Genomic DNA, 24,228 nt, shown 5'->3' with positions numbered 1-24,228 from the left:
CTCAAAGATAAGTCTAGATAAGATCCCCAGGCCAGTGAGCGCTCTAACTGACTGACACATGCCCTTCATCAAATGAATGAATGGGGTCTTTCCCAGCTTCTCATTTTTTCCCAAGGCTGTCACACCCAGAGAGGTGGGAACTGGGTGAGCCCACGTCCGTCATACAGTCAGACGGGGCAGCAATCCATGGCTCTCTGGAGGCAACTGCCACGGGTTATTCTACTGTAATACTTGCCTTCCTCCTTTATGCCACTCATGAAACTCCACTGCCAGGACCCCTCAGTCTCTCCAGAGACAAGCGCAGAGGCTCACCCTACCCAGTAAATGTATGAAGTGAGCCATGGCATTCACAGTGGGAGCCGTTGCTTTTCCCAGAATCAAAAGAGGAGCACAGTGGAAGTGAGGGAGAGAAGTCACAGAAGTTAAACAAGGTCACAGAGATCATACTGAAGGAATCTGGGGCCTTAAAAAATTAAGCAAGATTTAACAAAGTGAAGCAAAGGGAGATGGTGTTCCAGGAAGAGGAAATAGCATAATGAGACCCAGCAGTATGATAATAGAATTCTCTGAGAACAAAAGATAATCTGGCATGATGAAATGGATAAAGAAAAGCGAAGGGACACAAGGCCTAAGGCGTAGCTAGGGCTTGCCCCAAGGGCTGCAGAAGCCATACCCTGCAGTTTGGAATTTGGGCTGGAAGCGAAAGAAAACTGTCAGTGATTTCAGAGAAGGAGAGGGCCATAAACAGAGATCGAAAATAATTCTGGTGCCAAGTGAAGGATGAAATGGAGACCGAGTCAGTTACAACACAATTGCTGAATCCAGATTAAAATAATGAGAATTATTATTAAAGGAATCTGAACCAGGACTACAGCTCAGACTTTTGAAATAATGTAAATCCCTGAGCAGGGAATCTCTGCTGTGTGAGCCACTGTTACTGATGAGAGAGCATCAAATTTCCCCAAGGTGTGAGGCAAAAAAAGACGGAACTCTCCCCTGCTGTGGAAGCCACAGCACATCTCATCTGCAGTCTGGAAAGAAAATAACTCTGGATTAGGAAACAGATGGAAGCCCGGGCCTCGCCAGAAGCTACTACGAGGAAAGGACGCATCTGAGAAATTTGGGCATCAATTGTTTAGAAAGGAAAAATCATGTTAAGCAGTGAAATGAGCCCTGTCTTTGAGCTCCAGGCCACTGCGATAGCAAGGACCACAGAGGTACAGGAGGCCGCCGCCCTCACTGGCCAGGTACTCTGACCATCACTGGCCAAAGGAGAGACTCTGGACTGGATGATCCCAATGACTCTAAGCTGTGCCCTGAGACCACCGTGGAGGCAGGGTGCATGCGGCCACTGGAGCTGGGGCACGCCACATGGAGACCCACACCCTCACCTGCTATTTCTGTGGACAAAGAAAAGTTGCAGTGTGAACTCCGAAAAACTGAGACAGGTCTTAGTTAATTTTGAAAGTTTATTTGGCCAGGGTTGAGGACTCACGCCTGTGACACAGCCTCAGGTGGTCCTGACAACATGTGCACCGGGTGGTCAGAGCACAGTTTGGTTCTATGCATTGCAGAGAGATACAAGACATTGATCAACATATGTAAGATGAACACTGGTTTGGTCTGGAAAGTCGGGACAACTCAAAGTGCGGAGGAGCCTTCCAGGTCATGGGTAGATAAGAGACAAATGGTTGCATTCTTTTGAGTTTCTGATTTGCCTTTCCAAAGGAGGCAATCAGATATGCATTTATCTCAGTGAGCAGAGGGGTAACTGAATAGAATGGGAGGACAGGTTTGCCACAAGCAGTTCCCACCCTGACTTTTCCCTTTACCTTAGTGATTCTGGGGGTCTGAGATATTTTCCTTTCACACATCTTTAAGAGTCTACTTTGTGTTTACTAAATACAGTGTCGTGGGAGCATGGGATGGGGGAGAGGATTGAAAAAGTATCTATTGGGTACAGTGGTCACTATTTGGGTGCTGGGTACACCAAAAGGTCAGACTTCACCACTACGCCCTATAGGCATGTAGGAAATCTACACTTGTACCCCCTCAATCTGTTTAATTTTGTAAATTAAAATAAATAAATACATTTAGTGTCCATCTGGATTCTGAGAAACGTACCAAGAAACTGAAGCTCGGCTGCACGTGCCCTGAGCCTGTCAGGGTGGAGTGCCACCCGCTTACATGATTTGTTTATTTTAGGGCCAACTCTGTGACGTGGAATCCACACAAGATGATGGGAGTCCCTTTGCAGTGCTCCGCTCTCCTGGTTAGAGAAGAGGTATGTCTCTCCTGACTCTGTGTCCCAGTTCGTGCGTGGGTTTGACTGTCTTTGTGCGGTTAACTTTCTCTGGAAATGTCAGGATCACCGGGTCTTCTCTATGGTGCTACTCACATTCCCCAGAGAGCCCTTTCTAGATTCCTGTCTTCAGGGTGAAGGTCTGGTGCCTAACGGGGAAGAAAGGGTAAGAGGACCTCAACTTTCAGAACATAAACTTTGACCTAATCTCCATGTTTTCAGTATGATATCCCTTTCCTCAACTGTTCCTGCATTCCCCAATCCAGAGACCCTCTATGTCACTCTCTCAAAAAATTAAATTTCCAGGTTTTTTTCTGGAATCTGAGAGATCATTTTTCCTATATAAGAAATATACATGATACAGGATTCAGGTTAGTGTCAGGATCCAGGTCCATAACATGTGTATGTATGTGTGTGTGTGTTCTGTCTCTCATGATTACAGTCTATTTATTCAATATTTAAAGCCATGTTCAGAGTGTAAGGAAGCTGCATCCTTATTAACCAGAAAAGAGGAGCGGCATCAATGAGCACTTTCATTCAAGATGGTTCTGTTGACCAGGCCTAGGGCCGTTCTCAGTAGGTGAGCACTGTTGGTCAAGGCCACTGCGTCTCCCTTCCATGACGCCAGGCCGGACTCATACTTCCTCACTCCCGCATTTATTTTGTTGATGAAACCCAAATAAGGAGCTTCAGATGATCCCCATTAAATTTTATCTTCTTAGCATTACTAAAGGAACCCCAGACTAAAAGAATTTTTAAATGTTGATCTTCATTTACTTTTTTTTTTGTTTGTTTGAGACAGCGTCTCATTCTGTCACCCAGGCTGGAGTGAAGAATGGTGCGATCTTGGCTCACTGTAATCTCTGCCTCCTGAGTTCAAGTGATTCTCATGCCTCAGCCTCCCAAACAGCTGGGACTACAGGTGCCCACCACCACACCTGGCTAATTTTTGTGATTTTAGTAGAGAGAGGGTTTCGCCGTGTTGGCCAGGTTGGTCAAGAGCTCCTGGCCTCAAGTGATCCGTCCACCTCAGCCTTTCAGAGTGCTGGATCACAGGCATGAGCCACCGTGCCCAGCCAAATATCTATCTTCATTTACTTAAAAATACTTTGCTTTTTTTCTAATTATACAGTTAACACACTATGTCAGAAAGTTGAGGCAGAATAGAAAATACAAATAAATTTAGAGTCACCTCAAATTTTTATAACTTGGGGATAACCATTATTACCATTTTTAATATTTTCTCCCACAATTTTTTCTAGAAATAAATATATTTAAAATGTATAAATAAATATACATTTATAATAAAATTGCTGTCATCTATCTCATATACCTCATATATACATGTTGATTCTTCTTTATCCTTTGCACTATATTATGAGCGTGATCTTCCAAAACCTGATTTGTAATGGCCTCATATTATTCTGTCACATAATTCAATGAACCACATCTCTATGGTTAAAATATTAACCAATGTTTTACAGAGTGACTTGATAGAATCCTTAAACATACACCTTTGATCACATTCCTGATTATTTTCTCAAAGTAGACTCAAAGTGGGATTGCTGGGTCAAAGAGTGTTACTACTCTGTGGTTGGTTCTTAACACCTCCTGTTGTCAACTGCAAATTTACACAGCATGCCTTCTGTGTCTTCATCAGTAATAAAAATATGGACACAGGATTGAAGACAGAAACTTCCCCTCAAAATGAGATGAATGCATTGGAAAATATCCTTTTGGACTGGGTTTTCATCAGTTAAAAATACAGTCCAATGTATTATCATCTGCCCTAGCTCATGCAAACCTCAGCTGTAATTACCTCAAAGGAGAAAATAAATGTTTGTTATTCAGATTTCAGCCAGATGTTTTGACAGTGGCTCCCATTATGTCCTTACAGACCAAAAGGGAAATGTGAGCCAGAGGAAAATAGATTTGGAACTGATTAGATGACTTCATTGGAAGGACCTACTCACTGGCCATTTGATGTTACCCAGGATAGAGCCTATGGCTTGGTACCTAACCTGTACCATTCAAAATATTCATGAACTGTTTAAGTAAAACATAGAAGCTTATTAATGTTTCAGATGAGAGGAGACTGGGAAGTAGAGTGAATGTGTGTAGGGATACATTGATGAGATACAGGAAGTGGAGTTTCAGCATGAGAAGGTGGTGGTCTCCCACTCTCCTCTAGTTAAACCATACCTGCAGTGCTCTGCTTTGGTCTGTACCAAACTGTCCATGGGGTTCCATCAAGCTAGATCCCAAACTGTGGGGACCAATTGGTAAACGTGTAAGAGGGATGATTGAAACAACTAAGGATGTTTAGCCTAGGGAGGAAAAGAAAAGAAAAGGGCTGAGAGGAGGATGGCAGCCTTCACCATTTAGAGGACTCTCAAATGGAAGAGACTGGGGTTTTCGATGAGGCTTTGGGGAGCTGGTTTAGTAACACCGGGTGGTAGAGATTTGATGGCAAAATCAGAACACCCTGCAATTTTAGGTCTGTCTTGGGTTCAATAAAAGAAACACTTCTAAAAATTAAGCTGTCCAACAGTAGGAATAAATTAATAAGGGGAGGTGATTAAATAGAGAGATTGGACAGCCACTTATTAGGAAGGGTATAGAAATGATTCCTTTATTGATTAGGAATAAATGAGCTCTAAATTCCCTTACAAATCCAAGAGTTTATGATGCTCTGACAGCATTTCTTTTATTGGCATCCAAGGAACAGTGCTGTTCCATAAGATGGTAATAAGTGTTCCCCAATAAGAGACTTCTCAGTTTTAAAAAGGCTGGGATATATTGGTTTAGAGTTAAAAACAACTTACATTATTTCAGGGCTTATTGGGGCCCTTAATAGCCTGATACGTATTGCAATATCTAAAAAGAAAGGCTAGATGATACAGAGTTTCCTACATTTATTTGAGCATTGGAATCTCTTTATGTACAGCAACTATTAATGTGTTTTAAAACACATTAGTTTGGGACATGATGGTCTATAACCTTTTCATGGCTCATGGCTCAGAACCAGGACGTCATCTCACTAAGACCTTCTGTAGGGAAAACAGCATCACTTTTGCTTGTCATATTGTACAATAATGAGACTGCGGCTGTCCAGCTTTTTTTTTTTTTTTTTTTTTTTTTGAGACGTGGTCTCCTTCTGTCGCCCAGGCTGAAGTGCAGTGACGTGATCTCGGCTCACTGCAGCCTCCACCTCCTGGGTTCGCGCCATTCTCCTGCCTCAGCCTCCCAAGTAGCTGGAACTACAGGTGCCTACCACCAGGCCTGGCTAATCTTTTGTATTTTTAATAGAGACAGGGTTTCACTGTGTTAGCCAGGATGGTCTCGATTTCCTGATCCCGTGATCCGCCCACCTCTGCCTCCCAAAGTGTTGGGATTACAGGCGTGAGCGACCACACCCGGCCGTCCAGCTTTTTTAGGGCTCACGTGTTTTTGAGTTATTTTTTTCTATCACAGTAGGAGTAGGTCTGATCCTTTCAGCATTCCACACTCTCTGAGGTGGTCTTCCTTAGTATTAAGGCACCAGTGTGTGAGCTTGCATGGCCAGAGGAATAATGCCACAAAGTTTCTGTGACCATGAAACCAAATAAAAGCGAGTGTTGCAAATTTTCACGTTATTGGTCTTCAAGTGAATTTTCTTTTTCGAGTTCAGTATATTTGTACTGATCTAATACAAATACATCGTATTTAATTTGTCTTATTCTGAAAAATAATGAATGGATTCCAATATATGTGAAGCCTAAACTACAAGGTAGAGTCCAGTTCTGTTGTCTACCATTTCAACACTCCATCTTTCAAAACCAAATTAAAACTGTAATTGCATTGCACTGTGTTTTAGTGTGGAGAGTTTTCAGAAGTGTTCTCACTTCTAACTTCGACTAAGTGATCACACTTTAGTCTTGTCTTCTTTTGTCATGAATCACAAAAGAAACAAAACCAAATGCCAAAGCTTTTGTGAAATCACAATTAGAAGAGAACAAAATAGTCAGAGGCATCCAGTGGTTCGTGACAAATTGAAACACGGGGTTTTTAGTGAAGATACTGGCGATACTATTTTAGTCGGAAAATATGATTCAGTCACTAGTCTACGGAATAATTCAATCACTTTGCCACCCATTTCCATAGTAAGGTTACAGTGCTAGGACAAATGAATGGCCATTGACGATGAGACTTTCCACTTAACTATCTCAAGGAATTGAGCATGCAAATGCAGCACTGAAGCTCTGACCGCTCTTGAGAGTGGCACATGACATTTGAAAGATTGGTTATTTAAATTCATCTCAAAATTGCAATGTGTGTGTGTGGTTTTTTTTTTTTTTTAGATTTCAGCATATAAAAATGATAGCAATGAGCTGTCTTAAAAGCCATGATTTCCAAAGGCAGCTCAAACTCCCTAACAGCTAAATGATAAAGTACTTGAACTAGATATGGATGGAAATACTAGAAGAACCACACTAATAATATTTCACAAAAACAAAGAGTTTCCAAAATATTTTAATCACAATGAAACCAGAATAGTATGATGTTCTCCCAAAGAAGGAGAACATTTAAATATAAATGTGTACTCTGATTACGATTTTTATTTATCAGTTGATTTTTACAAATGCCTTCTCTTAAAAGGGAGAGTAAAAGTATAAACGTGTCCTTGCTAACCTCCATGACATTTGACCCTGAGCCATTGATCCCACAGAGTTGACCATTTCAACAACCTAGACACGCCTGTCCAGAATTCTTTTTTTCATTTTGTTTTCTTTCTCTAAGATATGCAATGTCTCTTACTTTTATTTTTTTCTTATTAATTTTTACCAATATAAATCTAATGAGTAATCAGTAGAATTTCCTAAATGTTCTCTTCTCTCTTGTAGGGATTGATGCAGAATTGCAACCAAATGCATGCCTCCTACCTCTTCCAGCAAGATAAACATTATGACCTGTCCTACGACACTGGAGATAAGGCCTTACAGTGTGGACGCCACGTTGATGTTTTTAAACTATGGCTGATGTGGAGGGCAAAGGTGAGTGTGTATGGACCAGCTAAATGACAACTAAAAACAGAACCTTTATCTGGTCACCCCTATTATGAAATGTCAAAAAAGGGATTTCCAAATTGAAATTCCTTACCCAAGATTTGCTTTCTCTGTTTGTTTTTGAGACGGAGTCTCTCACTCTGTCACCCAGGCTGGAGTGCAGTGGTGCGATCTCGGCTCACTGTGAGCTCCACCTCCCGAGTTCACATCGTTCTCCTGCCTCAGCCTCCCGAGTAGGGGGGACTACAGGCGCCCGCCACCATGCCTGGCTAATATGTTTTTTGTATTTTTTAGTAGAGGTGGGGTTTCACCGTGTTAGCCAGAATGGTCTTGATCTCCTGACGTCATGATCTGCCTGCCTCGGCCTCCCAGAGTGCTGGGATTACAGGCGTGAGCCACTGCGCCAGGCCTTGCTTTCTTTAAACTTAACTTCTAAATACCTTCATTCAACATGAGGAAAAATGTATACATATGTAACAAACCTGCACGTTATGCACATGTACCCTAGAACTTAAAGTATAATAAAAAATAAATTTAAATAAATAAATAAATAAATATCCCCATATTCTACTGATTCAGGTCTCCTGTACCCGAATGACTCTACCTTAAGGAAAAATACATGGATAGGAATCATTCCTAATCCTATCAGCCTGGTTTAATTACTATTGAGACAAAGGGTCTTTTTGTTTGTTTGTTTGTTTCCATATAATTGTATATTTTACATCATGGGATTATATAGAATAAACAATTTTGTGTTCCAAAAAAAAAAAAAGTAATCAAAACCATTGTTTGTTTCTTTTGTAGCCAAATTGATTCAAATGCTCACTCATCTAGAAAACAAATCCATTTTGCTTTATATAGCAGAACACCTTGAATTTTAACAGGTGTTTATTGTTATTGTCGTTGGTTTTTGTCTGCTAACGTGGTTTTTACCCAGTGATTGATCAACTGGGTAGGTGAATGTGATCTGAAAGCATAGGTTTGGAGAACAAAAAAGAAAAAGTAAAAAGCCCACCATGATAGCTTATTTTTTGACATTTCAAGGGATAACCTCTAGTTACAAAGCTTTTTCCCCCTCATCTCCCGAAATAACTACTCACTTCCTTTTATGTAGGTTCTGTGTTTCCCTCTGAATTTAACTGTAGGTGATCCCTCCTATTTTCAGCGAGGAAAACTCACTCACCAACAGTGTGCAGGACTTGCTTGGACCTAATTGTAGCCTTCCAGGAGCCTACATTTATATTTAAATGTAAGCAGGCTGGATAGGCCAAAGATTTTATTTTTAATTTTGATCAGATTCTTAACTTAAAGGTCACAAATTAGTGCCTGCCCAGCCAGCTTCATTTATCTCCTGCAGGAGATAAATAGACAGAGCTAGCTGTATATACTGTAGAAGCTCAAATGCAAAAAGAGGATTCGAGGAAACCTGACATAAGAAAGTGAGAAAGGGAGGAATTAAAGGTGTCAACCTTAATAACAGAGAGAGTCTCTCTAAAAGAAAAGATGTTAATTTGGAAATAAAGCATTACAATGGGAATACATATGCCATAGTAAACTGTATGCAAATTCAAAGGAGGTAAAGGAAGACAAAAGTTTTTAAAGGAAGAAATGTGGAAGATTACATAATTGTTTTGAGATGAATATCCTTGGCTACAAAGATCAATAACAAGGGTGATGCAGTCCGAAGCTGGATAGGCAATTGCTAGGCAGATGTCTTTGCAGAAGTATTTTTTTGTGTGTAAGGTTGTGGTGACCTTTGAGCAAGGTTGTAATTTTTGCAGTCTTCTGTGACAGTTTTGTTATCTGGTATACAAGGCATGAGAACCCTCTCTTCATGGTTTTCCCTGGCTCTATCTATCAGGGTTTTCTTTTTTTTTTTTTTTTTTTTTTTTGAGGCGGAGTCTCGCTCTGTCGCCCGGACTGGAGTGCAGTGGCTGGATCTCAGCTCACTGCAAGCTCCGCCTCCCGGGTTTACGCCATTCTCCTGCCTCAGCCTCCCGAGTAGCTGGGACTACAGGCGCCCGCCACCTCGCCCGGCTAGTTTTTGTATTTTTAGTAGAGACGGGGTTTCACTGTGTTAGCCAGGATGGTCTTGATCTCCTGACCTCGTGATCCGCCCGTCTCGGCCTCCCAAAGTGCTGGGATTACAGGCTTGAGCCACCGCACCCGGCCTATCAGGGTTTACTTAACATTCGTGACTCCATTTTGATTCTAACGGTGTTCACAAGGGAAAGCTGGGATACCATGATGTCCTTTATGTTTGGTGGAGAGGATATACATTTGGCTCTCAGGTGTGTAAATAGCCTACCTAAAGAAGTAACATGCTCCGTCCCATAAGAAAATGCCAATAACTTGGTCAGCAGGAGTGAAGTATACCAGGATAAGACCAGTGAATGGGTTCTTCTGCAAGTCTGTGTAAAAAGGTAGGAACCTTGTCCACGGCAATGAATTCCTTATGCTTTTGTTTATAATTTTTTTTTAAAGTAACCTAAATTACTTTAAGCAGCTTAGATGATGGGATTCTTAACAAGAAAAAGAGGGAGTTTTTGAGTGAAGCAATGCAATCCACAAGTATTTTATGGAATCTCCTTTAAGTCCATTCTGACAAAAAGATGCAGTTTAAACAGAAAGATGGTCTTGCTTAATGAAGAAGTAACTCTTGGGTGGTTTCCAGGGATGGCTGGACTGTACATCCTTCAGGGAAGCCTGCTGAATGGTGTTTACTCCAGCAGAACTTTTTTTTACATGTTGCTAAATATCAGGCAGCTACAAGAAGCTAAATATCGGGAGCTTTACATGAAGTGAAGCTCCACAGTGTTGCCTGGTAACGGTGGTGTGATGGGCCCCCTTCCTCTTTTGAAAATTGACAGCCCAACAAGGACAGGTACCTGGTCCCCGCCACCCAATGGGAGACTCATTCTGCTAGCAATGACACTTTCATTTGGAAGAAAAACCCAAAGCAATCAAGAATGTAAAGTATTGATGTACCTCCAAGCTGCTTTAAAATGAGCAGGTTTTTCCTTTCATTGATTGGTGGGGATTACAAAATGATTAATGTAAATATCAGGTAGCAAGCTGAGCAAACCTTGATCTCTGAATATTGTGCCAAGTTCCCTCTTACTTCAAGGATCATTCTTTGTGTCTTTTTTCCCCTGTGGTGTTTTTATTAAGATAATGATCATCAGCAATATTTACAGGAAAACGTTTCTCTCACGGTTCATCAGATTCTGCTGCTCCCTTTCCATCTGAAGCCTCCTCTCCAGCAGGGGCAGCCCAGGTTCTTAGAGAAATAACATGGAGGGCATCAAGTATGAATCAAACAGCAGGACCAGATGAAGCCGGAAATAAAGGGAAGGGCCTCATGAAGTCATTGGCGAAGGGGATGAAAAGAGGAAATCACAGCCACTGCATTACTTATTATTTTACTTCTTTGTGGAAATACCTCAAATATCTAGACATCTAAGTGGCAAAAACTTACACTTTGTTTTCAATCTAAACCTTTGTGAGTTTTTTTTTTTTGAAAAATGAAATGATAATCATTATTAAAGTAATAAGCTTAGTCCTACAATCTAGATAAAAGGTGGGATAATTGTACCCACATCAAAGCTCTCCCTTTTGCCATGCCGGCCAAGGAAGAAGTCATCCTTTTCCCGCAACAAGGGCCATGAAAGAGTTGGCTATGATGTTGAATCTTGCCTCCCCACAGGAATGAGGAAACAATCTGGATAAGAGTAAGGAGGAGGAGGAGGAAGAACATAGCATTAATTCAGTAAACCCTCTGTGATCAGACCTGCCTGGAGAATTCGGTGTTTTCCACATTTTCTCCTAAGAAAAATCCCATGAAAAATAGCCTAAGTATAAATTATTATTATTTGAACTGATCTGCTAATGACTAATGGAGCTAAATGCACTGATGACAGCCATCATATTAAGTCCAAATTAACTTGATTAGAACAGATTTATGCAAAAAATAAGACCCCTGATTTAGGATGCTAAGAGGCATACTAGCTGGTTAAGATATGGATGTTTATCATCAGCAGAGGCCCAGTGCCTGCTCTCGACTCTCTTCTTACGGAGCCGGCCTTTCATTTTGTCTGCATTTTATTAAATAATCCTAGAACCTAATGATTATTTCCCAATGTTGACAGATTCTTACAGTGGCTAAAACTCAGTAGCCGACAAAAGTAAGTAAATAAACTTAAAATTACATCTCCCCAACACTTTTTTTTTTATTTTTTTTTGAGATGGAGTCTCGCTCTGTTGCCCAGGCTGGAATGCAGTGGTGCGATCTCAGCTCACTCACTGCAGCCTCCATCTCCTGGGTTCAAGAGATTCTCCTACATTCCCTTTTTAGGCCTACAGGAATGGCTTCATTTATAACAACCAAGGTTTCATAGCAAATCTCTGTGTTTGATGTAGTCATACAAATCAGCAGTTTTCCTTGATTTTTTATGATTAGCTTTGCTAATTAAAAATGTGGATAAAGAGGGACTGGCAAATGGCTGGAGGAAAAAAAAATCAGGAAAAAAATTATTAAAGGGAAATAGACATCTGGCATCCTTTGCCGAAAATGACAGAATGTTTACTTTCTCTCTAAAATAAAATTTATTTTAACAAGTAGATATTCAGCATCTATTATCGTGTCTAATACTGAATGGGATAAGGAGGCTCTCATTTTCCAGACAGGATAAGACAAATGCACAGAAATCCATCATAAAAGACAGATTAGGACTGATCACAAAAGAAATCCAGACACATCTGGAGAATTTAAAGGATGGAGAGCTCATCCCTAGTTTAAGAATCGAGATGATTTGCAAAGAGATGGCCTTTGAGATGGGACTTGAACAGGATAGGTAGAAAAAGTAGGATTTCACCCAGCAGTGCTGTGAGAAGGCCATTCCAAGGCGTGGTTGAGCAGGAGTTCAGTGCGTATTTTGAGAGTAAGGGAGAGTCTAATTGACTGAAGGGCAACTTGGGAGCTACATTCCAGGTGAGAAGTAACAGAGCCTGAACTAGGGTGGGAGCAGCAAAAATTGAGATAACAGCAAGGGATTCAGTAGTTATTTCAAAAGCACTATCTCTGGGGCCTGAGAATGTTTATAAAAGCATTTCAGGAAGCAGAGAATGATCACGACCAGCTCTCAAGATGTTAAACCCCAAGACCACATGGAGGGAGCAGCTGAATACTTGGATGGTGAGATTGCTGAAGAAGATCACATAAGCATTGTTCATCTTCCTAAAATTCTGGTTTGGGAGTCTGAGGTGGGGCTTAAGAATCTACATTTTTAACACAAATAATCCGGTTCTGATATAGATCATTCCTCAGAACATACTTTGTAAAAGGCTTCAAAGTTATTCACTTATTCATTCAACAAATATACATTGAGCACCTAATATGCGCTCAGCACTGCTCAGAATGTGGAGGATTTAACAGTGAACAAAAGAAACATAAACCTGTGCCCTCATGGAGTATGTGTTGCAGCCAGGTCAATCTAAACTAGTTCTACATGTGTGAGTCAGGAGGCGCTAAATAAAACCATCTTTCTCCAGAAACTCCCCCAGCGGAATCTTGACACTGGAGTCCAGCCTTTCACTTAGGAGTGCCTGTCCGAGCCTTCAGCATCCTGCACAGGGGTTCAGGCTATGGGGACGTGATCCATGATAAAGTTTGACATGTGCTTCTGTCATTCTTACCGTAAGAGCTGCGTGGCATGTGATTTAATGGATGAAAGTATTTAATGAATGAAAGAATTTTGAAGAATCTCTCAAAAGCCTTCAAAACCTTGAAAATAAAATGTGGATCTTAATCCCATAAATATTCAATATGAACAGGAGGCACCCAGGGCACACTAGAGTTTTCTGTGTCACTCCCCATGTATGTCTTTAGCCCCCAACTAATGGGGCAATCACATGACCCCATCATCCCCATAGCAAGGTCCCAGACCAGGGGAACCAGAGGTCTCACATTCTGGTCTTTAGTAATCCCATTGCTGTTGCAGTGCAAACTCTTCTTCGTGGGAAATCAGAGAGGCATCATCATTCCCATCTGATCAGAGAGATTAGCCAATGCCATTCAGCAGGACAGGGTCAGAGTCAAACTGGTCATGCCATATCCAAGATCAGATATGCAAAAGTTTAAACCCAACTCCAGACTGGTCCAAAGGATCCAGGTTGGAGAAGAACAATCAGCTTCCCTCCCTTCTACTTATAGTCCATCCCAAGTGAACCCAAACTGTCAAGTCATTCCAAACCAATAATAATCTCCTTAGCACCGACAAGACGCACAGAGCTCCTGGTTTGGGTGCTGGCCAAGCATCAGGCATCAGCCCAAGCCCTTCCTGGGGAGGCATCAGGAACCCATCATCCTTGAGCCGATCAGCTGGGGCAGCAGCATCCAAATAAGTGAATTTCTGAACCCATTTGATTTCTCCAGGGCAGCTTGTTCTTAAACCTGCTTCATATGTCACAAGTCTCTGGGCTCTGTTGGGCGCCCTTAGCTGAGATGATGTGATCTTGTATGAAACAGGCAAGTGGGCCCATCTCATCTCCATTACAATTGCTTTCTCTAGGTTCCCTGCTGGAGAAGTTACTGATAGGCAGGTTCAAAGTGCTTCTGAGATGAGCATTGGCTTTTTCTCTAAGCTTTCTCCATCAGCACCCAGTAAACACCCAAGGAGATAAGAGGAAAGCCATTTTGAAAAGTAACTCTCTTGTGTGTCCCGACGTCAGTTAAACAGCTCCAGTCCAAGACTGTTGTGTTGGTTTTCCTAAGTCTGGATCCAGGGCTTCCAGAGCCAGAAACTAAAAGAACTCAGTGATAATGTTCACTCATCACAGACACATGAGTCATTTATCTGCCCCCAAAGGAGAACTCTACAGAGCTTGACCAGCTAACAAAGCATCTGAGTACTCCCTAAAATTCCTGCATCCATTTGTTCAAAGAATTCAATGAGCACCTACCCAGTTTGTTCCATATCGGGTACACTGACAGACAAAGATGGGCTCTGGGAACGGAAAATGTACACGTTGGAGGGGACTAAGCAGGCATTCTGGAGGGTCTCTAGTGATGCTTTTTATCTGCAGGAAGAGAGTAGCCCAGCCCTCCTGTTATTAATGACTTCCATGATTACTCCTGTGAATAGCAGAGGCACATTTTCCCCTTGAGTAGTCAAACTAATTGCCTGGGGAATGGAGGCTCTGGAAGAAAAGGAGTCCTTTGTAGAAAGCAGTAATGAAAGGGAACAAAAGCACCTGACGGGGAGAGCATTAAAGAGAAAACAGCGCTGAAAAAGCCTGTGGAAACAGCCTTGTGTCGGGAAAGTGCCAGACGGGACTGAGACGGAGGCGGCAGGATGACCATCAGTCTCCAGGGAAATCACTTCCTCTGCACTCTTAGCCTGCCTCATGAGCTGTGTCTTTCTCTTACCTAGGGGACTACCGGGTTTGAAGCACATGTTGATAAATGTTTGGAGTTGGCAGAGTATTTATACAACATCATAAAAAACCGAGAAGGATATGAGATGGTGTTTGATGGGAAGGTATGTATTTGGATTTCTACAATCCCAGAAAGTTTAGTCAGTTCCAACCCTCATCACTGATATGATGTAAATGATGTGCTGTCCAGGTAAGTGGGACTGTCACAGAGGGGAGCGGTGGATGATGGGGTAGCTATTCCGCGCTGGAATAAAGACCAAACTCACCAAGTAGTCCATAGAACTTTGTCAAAATCATGCCCTCCAATGGCAATTCCTGATTGAAAAGTGGGAATGGTGTTGTGAACCTGCTGAATACATCGATTTGAAATGTTCTTAGAGTTTTCAAAATTGCCAGCCTGGGCCAGATGTGAATCTTCCTTTCCTCTTTGTAGCCTCAGCACACAAATGTCTGCTTCTGGTACATTCCTCCGAGCTTGCGTACTCTGGAAGACAATGAAGAGAGAATGAGTCGCCTCTCAAAGGTTAGTGCTCCAAGCTCCTCTGATACATGTGTGTATTGAGCCTTTCATGTGCACTTCTTCTTTATGACATATGCCTGTGGCCTTAGGAGAGAGCCCACCTGGATGCATGGGCCCACTCCCGTCTGTGGACTCCCACAGAGCCAGGACGTATAGAACCTGATATGTGCAGACTTTTTTTTCTATTTTTCTTTTTCTTTTTTTTTTTTTTTTGAGATGGAGTCTCACTCTGTCTCCCAGGTTGCAATGCAGTGGCATGATCTCAGCTCACTGCATCCTCCAACTCCTGGGTTCAAGCAATTCTCTTGCCTCAGCCTCCTGAGTAGCCGGGAATACAGGCACCCACCACCACGCCTAGCTAAGTTTTGTCTTTTTAGTAGAGACGGGGTTTCAATATGTTGGCCAGGCTGGTCTCGAACTCCTGACCTCAGGTGATCTGCCTGCCTTGGCCTCCCAAAGTGCTGAGATTACAGGCATGAGCCACTGCGCCAGACCTATGCAGACTTTTAACAACTCTATTTGCTTGTTTTCTGAGAGTGAGTTTATGATGTCCTAAAAGAAGTAGTCAGGTGATAACCTTTGCTGGCATTCACAAAGCAGCAAGGACATTGCTGAAGTTCATTGCTGTTCCAAGTGAAACTGGTGCTCAGTTACAAGCACAAAAGAGACTTCAGGTACCAGAAATGGTTAGCAAACAATGCTGCTGCTGACCCTCTTCAGCTGCCAAGATCAAGGCTACCCTGGGGGTGTCCTTAGAGCTGTGATGACCTCCAGAAGGCAGGAGGGCAAAGAGCAATAATAACAGCCACTGTTTTGAGTGTGTATTGTGTCCCACTCAGTATCAGGTGTTAGGTGGCTTAAAGCCTCAGAGCAACCTGACATGGGAAGGACTGTCCGCCCATCTCGCTGATGGAGAAACTGACACACAGGGAGAAAATGTAACTCCCAAAATCTCACAGAAAGCTTGAGGGCTTGAGCTTTAAATTGTACTGTGGTCAGTAAGACACCCTTTATCTTTCATCCTCTCCTGCTCCTAGCACTTATACACGGGGGAAATATGGCTTACAATGCACATCGAAGCGAGTATGCAGGACCTGTCACCATGCAAAACTAGGGATGGTCGTGTAGACTTGGATCTCAGAGTTGATTTGGTTGGTTTGGGGGTTCTTTTCATTTATCATAAAACAGGGAACCTCCTCCAGTCACTGCCAAGAGCCCCGCAGGCTGTCCCCTCACTGCTCAGGAGTTTGGGCTGCCTCATTGACCTTTCGGAACACTTTAGTTCCTTCTGTGTAAAATGAAGAAGAGGATTTTGTGTAGATATAAAACCTTCACTGAAGCTTTTACATGTTAACATCTGCCCTTAAGCAACCTAGGATCAAACTCTCATCGGGAGAAAACTTCCACTTGGCTGAGGTCTTTAAACCAAGCCTCCTAATTAGAGTAGTGATTCACAATCCTGGTCATCCAGGATTAGAATCATCCTGAAACTTTATAAAAGACACTAGTGACCAGGTCTCACCCTGAAAATGTAATCAGATTGTGCTTGGATGGGCCTGGGAATGATTCTGAAAGTTATCCAGATGATTCTAATGTGCAGCTCAGCTAGAGAATCCCTGATCTAGAGGAAAAGATGAAAGAAAGCTTCTAGAACCAGGATCCGTGGTGCATGTGTCTGAGGTAGAAGGGGCTGTGGTTGTGTTTGATGATTTAGTGAAGTTGGTTCATTCCAGGAAATCAAGCTCACAGGGTGGGAGGGAATGAGCAGAGAGGTTGCATTGGATAAGATGATCGGTGCAGGCAATAACAACGAGAATGGGGGTGCGGGTGTCTGCTGTCATTTAAGAGGAAAAAATTCATATTTTTCCTGGAATTTTTATGGTATACCTTCATAATGTAAAATTTCTTAACAATGACTTATTTAACCAGTTAGTTAGAAATTAGATGCCTCCATTCTTTTTGCCTTTCACTTCCTTATTGAACTGACTGACCAGAAAGAGAATCCACACACTAGTTTGGCTGATTTCATTATCACTGGGCTGAGGGATGGAGCAAGATGGGAGTACAGAATAAAAACATTTTTTTCATCATTTTCTGAACAAAAATCAACTCGGAGACTCCCCTGTTTAAACATCACTCTATAAATGCCTCTTGGGTTTTAGCACCTCGTATGAGCTGTAATGAGGAATGGGGATGGAGATTGTTCCCTGGAGATGGCAATTAGAATATTAGTAAACTGTTTTTATACTGTTGACAATTCAAATACAAAAATCTCCAGGGATTGCAAAATGAATTCTCCTGATTTTTCTCCATTTTTATCATTGTAATCAAGATAATTCAGCAATTCAGATTTGGAAACGAAAATAGAACCACATGAATACCAAGTTTAACTTTCGTTCATCTATGCCAATGATTTTTTTTCAGACTTTCTGGAAAGTTCTTTATTAAGTGTGATGCCCTTAAAGTATATTGTCCAAGAACCAGTAAAATACTCATACACATGTGCACACACACACACACACAGTCCCAGAGGGAAAAGAACTGAGGTGAAATAATCTGTTGTCCAGTATGGTAGTAATAGCCACATGTGGCTATTCATATTTAAATTTAAATCAATTAAAATTAAATTCAAATTCAACTAAAAATTTGGTTCTTCAATCGCACTAGCCACATTTCAGTTGCTCAACTTGTGACCAATGGCTCTTTTATGGGATAGTGCAGATATAGAACATGATGGAGATCACTGCACAGAGTTATCTTGGTCCATGCCGATATAGACCCAAAATGGGGGAAATGTGAAGTTTCCTGTGCAGTTTATGGGAACCAAAAGAACAAAGTTAAATTCTGGACAAGACAAAGCAGAGAATTACTCTTTGTACCATCTTGCCTGATTCATAGCTGTAGTGCACAGTAGGAACTCAAAAATCATTTGTTAGGCTAAAATTATATCTTAGTCTGGTTGGGCTGCAAAAACAGACTAATATAGACTGGGTAGCTTATAAACACAGAAATTTATTTTGCACTGTTCTAGAGGCTGGGAAGTCCAAGATCAAGGTCCCTATAGATTCCGTGTTGAGTGGAACCCCTACTTCCTGGTTCATCAATGGCCTTTTTCTCTCTGTATCCTCACATGACAGAAAGAGGTCAAGGGAGTTCTCTGGGGCCTCTAAGACTGTGCCTTCCTGACCTAATCACCTGCCAGAGGCCCCACCTCCTAATATCATCACGTTGCGGGGTTAAGATTTCAACATATAAATTTTGGGAGGACAGAAAAGTTCCATCTATAGCGAATACCTTAGGCATATTCCAGAATAAGGAAGGGAAACAACATTTAGGGAACCCAACAGTGGCTCGTAAGCCTTTTTCCAGAGTGCACTAGTTTGGGGACAAATATCTGGATAACAGAAGTTATTAATAAAGCAAGTACAGTCATACCTTCATGGGTGTGGTAGACACGAGAATCCAATCAGTTGTGCTTCCTGCCCTGTCAGGACTATGATCTTGCAGATGGCGCTTTGTCCCTGAGGCAGTGTAGACGATGAATGCTTGGGGCATTATGGGGATGTGACACTGCACCATGCTTTAGACACAGGGAGGGACAGCAAATAGGCTGTGCCAATATTTACCAAACAAGAATCAAAAGGGCTGGTCTATTGATGACCTCTTGTGTTTCTGGTTCTTCATCTTCTTATTTTAATTTTTGTTATTGTTGATCACTATCTGGTTCTGTCAGCTTTTATAGTCCTACACTGATTGGTGGACTTTTAAAAGGTTAGCAGTGGATTTAATGCTAAATTTGTAAGGAAGTAGCCTGGCCTTATATTTAACACAGACTCTTCGAAAGTCTGTGTTATTAAGTGCAATAGAGGATTTAATTGGTGAAATTTTGGTATTTTAGAATTTTTTTTGTTTTGTTTTGTTTTTGAGACGGAGTCTCGCTCTATCGCCCAGGCTGGAGTGCAGTGGCCGAATCTCAGCTCACTGCAAGCTCCGCCTCCCGGGTTTACGCCATTCTCCTGGCTCAGCCTCCCGAGTAGCTGGGACTACAGGCGCCCGCCACCTCGCCCGGCTAGTTTTTGGTATTTTTTAGTAGAGACGGGGTTTCACGGTGTTAGCCAGGATGGTCTCGATCTCCTGACCTCGTGATCCACCCGTCTCGGCCTCCCAAAGTGCTGGGATTACAGGCTTGAGCCACCGCGCCCGGCCTGTTTTGTTTTTAAGACAGGGTCTCACTCTGTTGCCCAGGCTGGAGTGCAGTGGTGCCATCTCGGCTCACTGCAAACTCCACCTCTCAGGTTCAAGCGAGTCTCCCACCTCAGCCTGCCAAGTAGCTGGGATTACAGGCACACACCACCACACTCAGCTAATTTTTGTATTTTTTGGTTAGGACGGGGTTGGGACGGGGTTTTACCATGTTGGCCAGGTTGGTCTCAAAAGCCTGACCTCAAGTGATCCACTCACCTCAGCCTCCCAAAGTGCTGGGATTACAGGCGTGAGCCACCAAGCCTAGCCAATGGTTTAGAATTTCTCATTTAATTATTCTACTTTTACATTTTTCAAAAATTTCATGCAGTCTTCCAAAATGTAAAAACAAAGAGGTTTTCTAAGACATCGTGAAAAATACATTTCTGTGATATCTTTTATTTCATGATGCTTTACTATGCACCCTCTTTGAAAGAGACAAATGTGGATTCCAATTATGGAAGAGTCCCCTAGTTACTGCTTTCTAAAGGACTGAAAAAGCTAATGGCACAAGTGAGAAGACAACACCCTAAAATTCTTAAGGCAGCCGCAAAAATCTCTTGTTGACTACACCTTTAGTGAATTCTTCAACGTGCAACCACTCTTTCTCAACTCGCGTTCTTCGTTTAGGAAAACTAAGAATACAACCAAAAAATACAAAAGCCTAGAAATAAGTGAAGTCTCTATGTATTTCATCCAATAGACCACCGGGATGGCTAAATAGTAGAAAGGAGAGCTTTATTGGTGATACCAGTTTGCAAACCAGGAAGAGACAGCCTGTAGCATGTGCGGAAGGTGCCCTCTCTTCCAAGAGGGGAAGGGCAGTTGGGTTTTATGCCTCACAGGGCCTGGATCACACAGTAGAGTCATACATATTCAGTAGGTTTTGGGGAAAAGCTATCCATATTTATGAGGGGAGCTGAGCACATGCATAATGAGTAAACATATATGTAGCATACATCCCATGTTCACTTCAGGGCAGGGTTTTAGTGTTAAAATGAGGTGGAATTTGGCTCTTTACATCAAAAGGTGAACTGTAGGATATAAACACAGTTTGTGTACCACGTCTATAAGCTACTCAAACTGGCTTAAGGTCTGCAGTTGCTTACCAGGAAAGAATGTGTGTAAGGTCAGTCTTCTGTCCAGTCAGAGTTATAGTGGTCTGGGTAGTAAATCAGGGTGAGGAGGGGGTCTCATAGCACCTATTGTTAGGGAATTTCAATCATGAGGAATTTAGTAATTTGCCCTCCAGCCAGGCCCTGAACCCTGGACCCATCTTAGTTGATATCGGAATGTCTATTTTGGCCTCACAGATCACATATATTCATCAGAATAGTCCAAATCTTATTTTCCTTCTTAACTTGCAATGAGTGACTATACCACGAAGTAGATGTTCATGTTCCAGCTGATTTTAGTTCATCCGCATTTTCTGGAAGCAACCAAAAGTCGTATGTGTTTAGACAGCTGTGATTTCTGCCAATTCAGCTTGCTTCAGGAACTGAGGGGATTCAATCTTACTTTATGCCAAAATCTGTTTGCTTGTGACTGTTAGCATTAATCTTTTAACCTTTGATTTGCATTCATCTGAAAAGCTAGAGATTATTGTCCTTGATAATTAGTGCCATTCTTCTGTATTTTTGCTTGGATTGCCCATGAAAAGTAAATGAGACTTTAATTTACTTAGTAAAGCTCTGTCATTATTTTTATCACTTCTAAAGAGCAAGCATGATTTATTACACAAATAAAACTAAGGAATAGTTATGTGACTTGTCCTTAAATTCCTGCAGCCAAGTGGATTTGGAATTTCTTTTCTAATTTGAGATTTATCTTCGCAGGAACCATATTGACTTGACATGCCTCACAACACAAAGGATAAATTTCATGCCCCTTTGGCTGGAATATTCTAGTAGATCTATTTTCAGAAGTTAATCCCAGACTTGAGATATTTAAATTCTTCTTCTTATTTATTCCCTGGGATGTGCCCGGTGCTCTGCATACATTCTTAATGCTTTAGGTGAAAGAAGGATCAGTCCAGGAGAAACATTCCTCCCCATGGAACAAGGGGTGGGAAGGGATATAAGAACTCAACCTAGAGTCAGAAGATCTCAATGCTAGAATCATCATCCACATTCATTTTTAGATAAGGAAATTAGGTTCGGAATGAGAAGTGAAGGTGAAGTCTATCTGTTGACTTTGTCTTTGGTAACTAACAAATGATTGGACCCAATGGGAACGTTGCTGATTTTATGCATTGGATACTTTGAAGATGAAAACTTCATTACAAACCAATGATTAATTAAGGGTTGATGTTTATAAATCACATGTTCATAACGGCATTCCATTTGAATTGAACTGTCCGTTTAAGATAAATCCAGCTATGATAGAAGGCATGGTCTCCATTTTGAACTGAGTTTCTGACCACATGAAACTCAAATAAGTCTAAAAGTTTCTCTGATGTCTATCTACCATTTGCAGCAATGAAGATCAGATATTATATATTTACAAAATCCAGTGATAAATATATGTGGATAGATTGTATGTACGGTTAGACATGATTTAAGTTTTTGCCTCTTCCTAGATAGCTGTTTCTATTATGCTACCCTTTATAGCAATAAGAATTTAGGACTCCCCCAACACGTACCAAGCACTGTGCTGGTAAACAACAACAACAAACAGAGTAGAAGACGCTGTGTTTGCCTTCCAGGACCTGACAGTTGAGGTACAGAAAGAAAATATATTTGCTCAGAAGTAAGAGGATAGTAGGAAATTAGCATATAGTCAGAATCTATGGGGAAGGATCATGGATCATATGTTTACAGCTTAAAGGAAGAGAGCTACTGATGGACACTAGAAGTCAGGAAAGGCTTCATAGCAGTTCTAGGACTGTGGTGGAATCTTGAAGTGTGTGTAGGATATGAACCAGAAGAGAAAAGGGATGGATTCTAAGCACAGAGAACAAGTATGACATAGTAACACTGATGACAAGTGTGAAGGGACAAAAATACGTATAGTAAATTCAAGGGATATTTAATAAAGGAGTCTTGTCAGAGTTGAAGATTCATTTTGGCGAATGGTGGAAGATGAGGCCTCAGAAATGGATGATGAAAGGTCTTTGAACTGAACTAGAGTTTAAACTTAATTTCATACACAATAGAGAACTATCTGAGGCTATAATCAACAATCTGGCATAAATAGAGTATAATCTTGTCTGTGGTATGCTATCCTGTCTGTGATATGCAACATATGTTAAGTCCTTGTGGGTTCAGCTTTTTGTCCCAGCTAATTCATTATCATTATTAAGGATTATCTTTCAATATATCTTACAAAGTGATGCACTGCAAAAAGAGAACGAAAAGAAACTAGAAAGCTCTAGGGTTTCAAGAAAGTTGCCAAAAGTCTGCTTATCTTCATATATCACCTGATACTGAAACTTACATTTTGGTAACAATCCTCTGAACTGTTTTATTTCCAATGTTTTTAAATTTACTGTGGCGGGAAAACACCCCTAAACGTCTTGCTAACCCATTTAGCCTGGGGCCAATACTAGATTCATCTCGTCCTCCCAAAACACTAACTAGAAAGTCAAGGACAAGGTGGCAGGCTCCTGATAGTCTGTCACTTATTCCTCTTATCACCTGCAGGATCTTGAATGTGTTAAACTGTTCTAGTTCTCTGATCCCAAGAAAACTTGGAGGTAACTCTTTCAAGAGAAAACAAGTAAGATTCCTATTGTTGAGCTAAAAACTAAAGACACTGCTTGCTGTTGGGTTCTTTGACTCAGGGGAGAGTCCCAGGAGAAAGTCACCATGCTGATATGGTCTGTCCCACAGGTGGCTCCAGTGATTAAGGCCAGAATGATGGAGTATGGAACAACAATGGTCAGCTACCAACCCTTGGGAGACAAGGTCAATTTCTTCCGCATGGTCATCTCAAACCCCGCAGCAACTCACCAAGACATTGACTTCCTGATTGAAGAAATAGAACGTCTTGGACAAGATTTATAATAACCTTGCTCACCAAGCTGTTCCACTTCTCTAGGTAGACAATTAAGTTGTCACAAACTGTGTGAATGTATTTGTAGTTTGTTCCAAAGTAAATCTATTTCTATATTGTGGTGTCAAAGTAGAGTAGAGTTTAAAAATTAAACAAAAAAAGACATTGCTCCTTTTAAAAGTCCTTTCTTAAGTTTAGAATACCTCCCTAAGAATTAGTGACAAAAGGCTATGTTCTAATCAATCAGGAAAAGTTTAAAATTGTTATAAATACTTCCCTTAATTTTAATATAGTGTGCAAAGCAAAATTTATTTTCGCTTCAGACTAGTAGGACTGAATAGTGCCAAATTGCCCCTGAATCATAAAAGGTTCTTTGGGGTGCAGTGAAAAGGATAAAGTAAATATAAAATGTATGTTGACAATAAAAACTCTTGCCTTTTTCATAGTATTAGAAAAAAATTTCTAATTTACCTATAGCAACATTTCAAATGTATTTAAATACATATAATTTTACAAGAGGAAAATATATATATTAAAAAAGATATCCTATTTTGTAACATATAGATTTTTATTTTATATGGGTTATACAAACTGCAGGGGCAGATATAGAAACTAAGCCAGATTTTTTTTCCTTTCTCTTAATGGAGGCACAGTGAAACACTTAGCAAAGTTATTTTGAAACACTGACCCAC

The 24,228-nt window shown here is 41.3% G+C and overlaps 1 protein-coding gene across 1 annotated transcript in view; it reads left to right on the top strand.

Moving 5' to 3' along the window:
• The window catches only part of GAD2 (glutamate decarboxylase 2 (pancreatic islets and brain, 65kDa)), a 95,721-nt gene extending 72,010 nt beyond the window's left edge, over window positions 1–23,711 (top strand). The window contains exons 11-15 of the mRNA XM_011963819.1: window positions 2,206–2,284; window positions 7,186–7,335; window positions 14,778–14,885; window positions 15,215–15,304; window positions 23,374–23,711. Coding sequence (XP_011819209.1) covers window positions 2,206–2,284; window positions 7,186–7,335; window positions 14,778–14,885; window positions 15,215–15,304; window positions 23,374–23,547 — 601 coding nt within the window. The 3' untranslated portion in view covers window positions 23,548–23,711. The remainder of the gene's footprint in view (window positions 1–2,205; window positions 2,285–7,185; window positions 7,336–14,777; window positions 14,886–15,214; window positions 15,305–23,373) is intronic.
• The last annotated feature ends 517 nt before the right edge of the window (window positions 23,712–24,228 follow it).

This window comes from Colobus angolensis, unplaced genomic scaffold (genome assembly GCF_000951035.1).
Source record: "Colobus angolensis palliatus isolate OR3802 unplaced genomic scaffold, Cang.pa_1.0 Scaffold63, whole genome shotgun sequence".
NCBI lineage: Eukaryota > Metazoa > Chordata > Mammalia > Primates > Cercopithecidae > Colobus > Colobus angolensis.
This window is presented reverse-complemented; position numbering and strand designations above follow the sequence as displayed.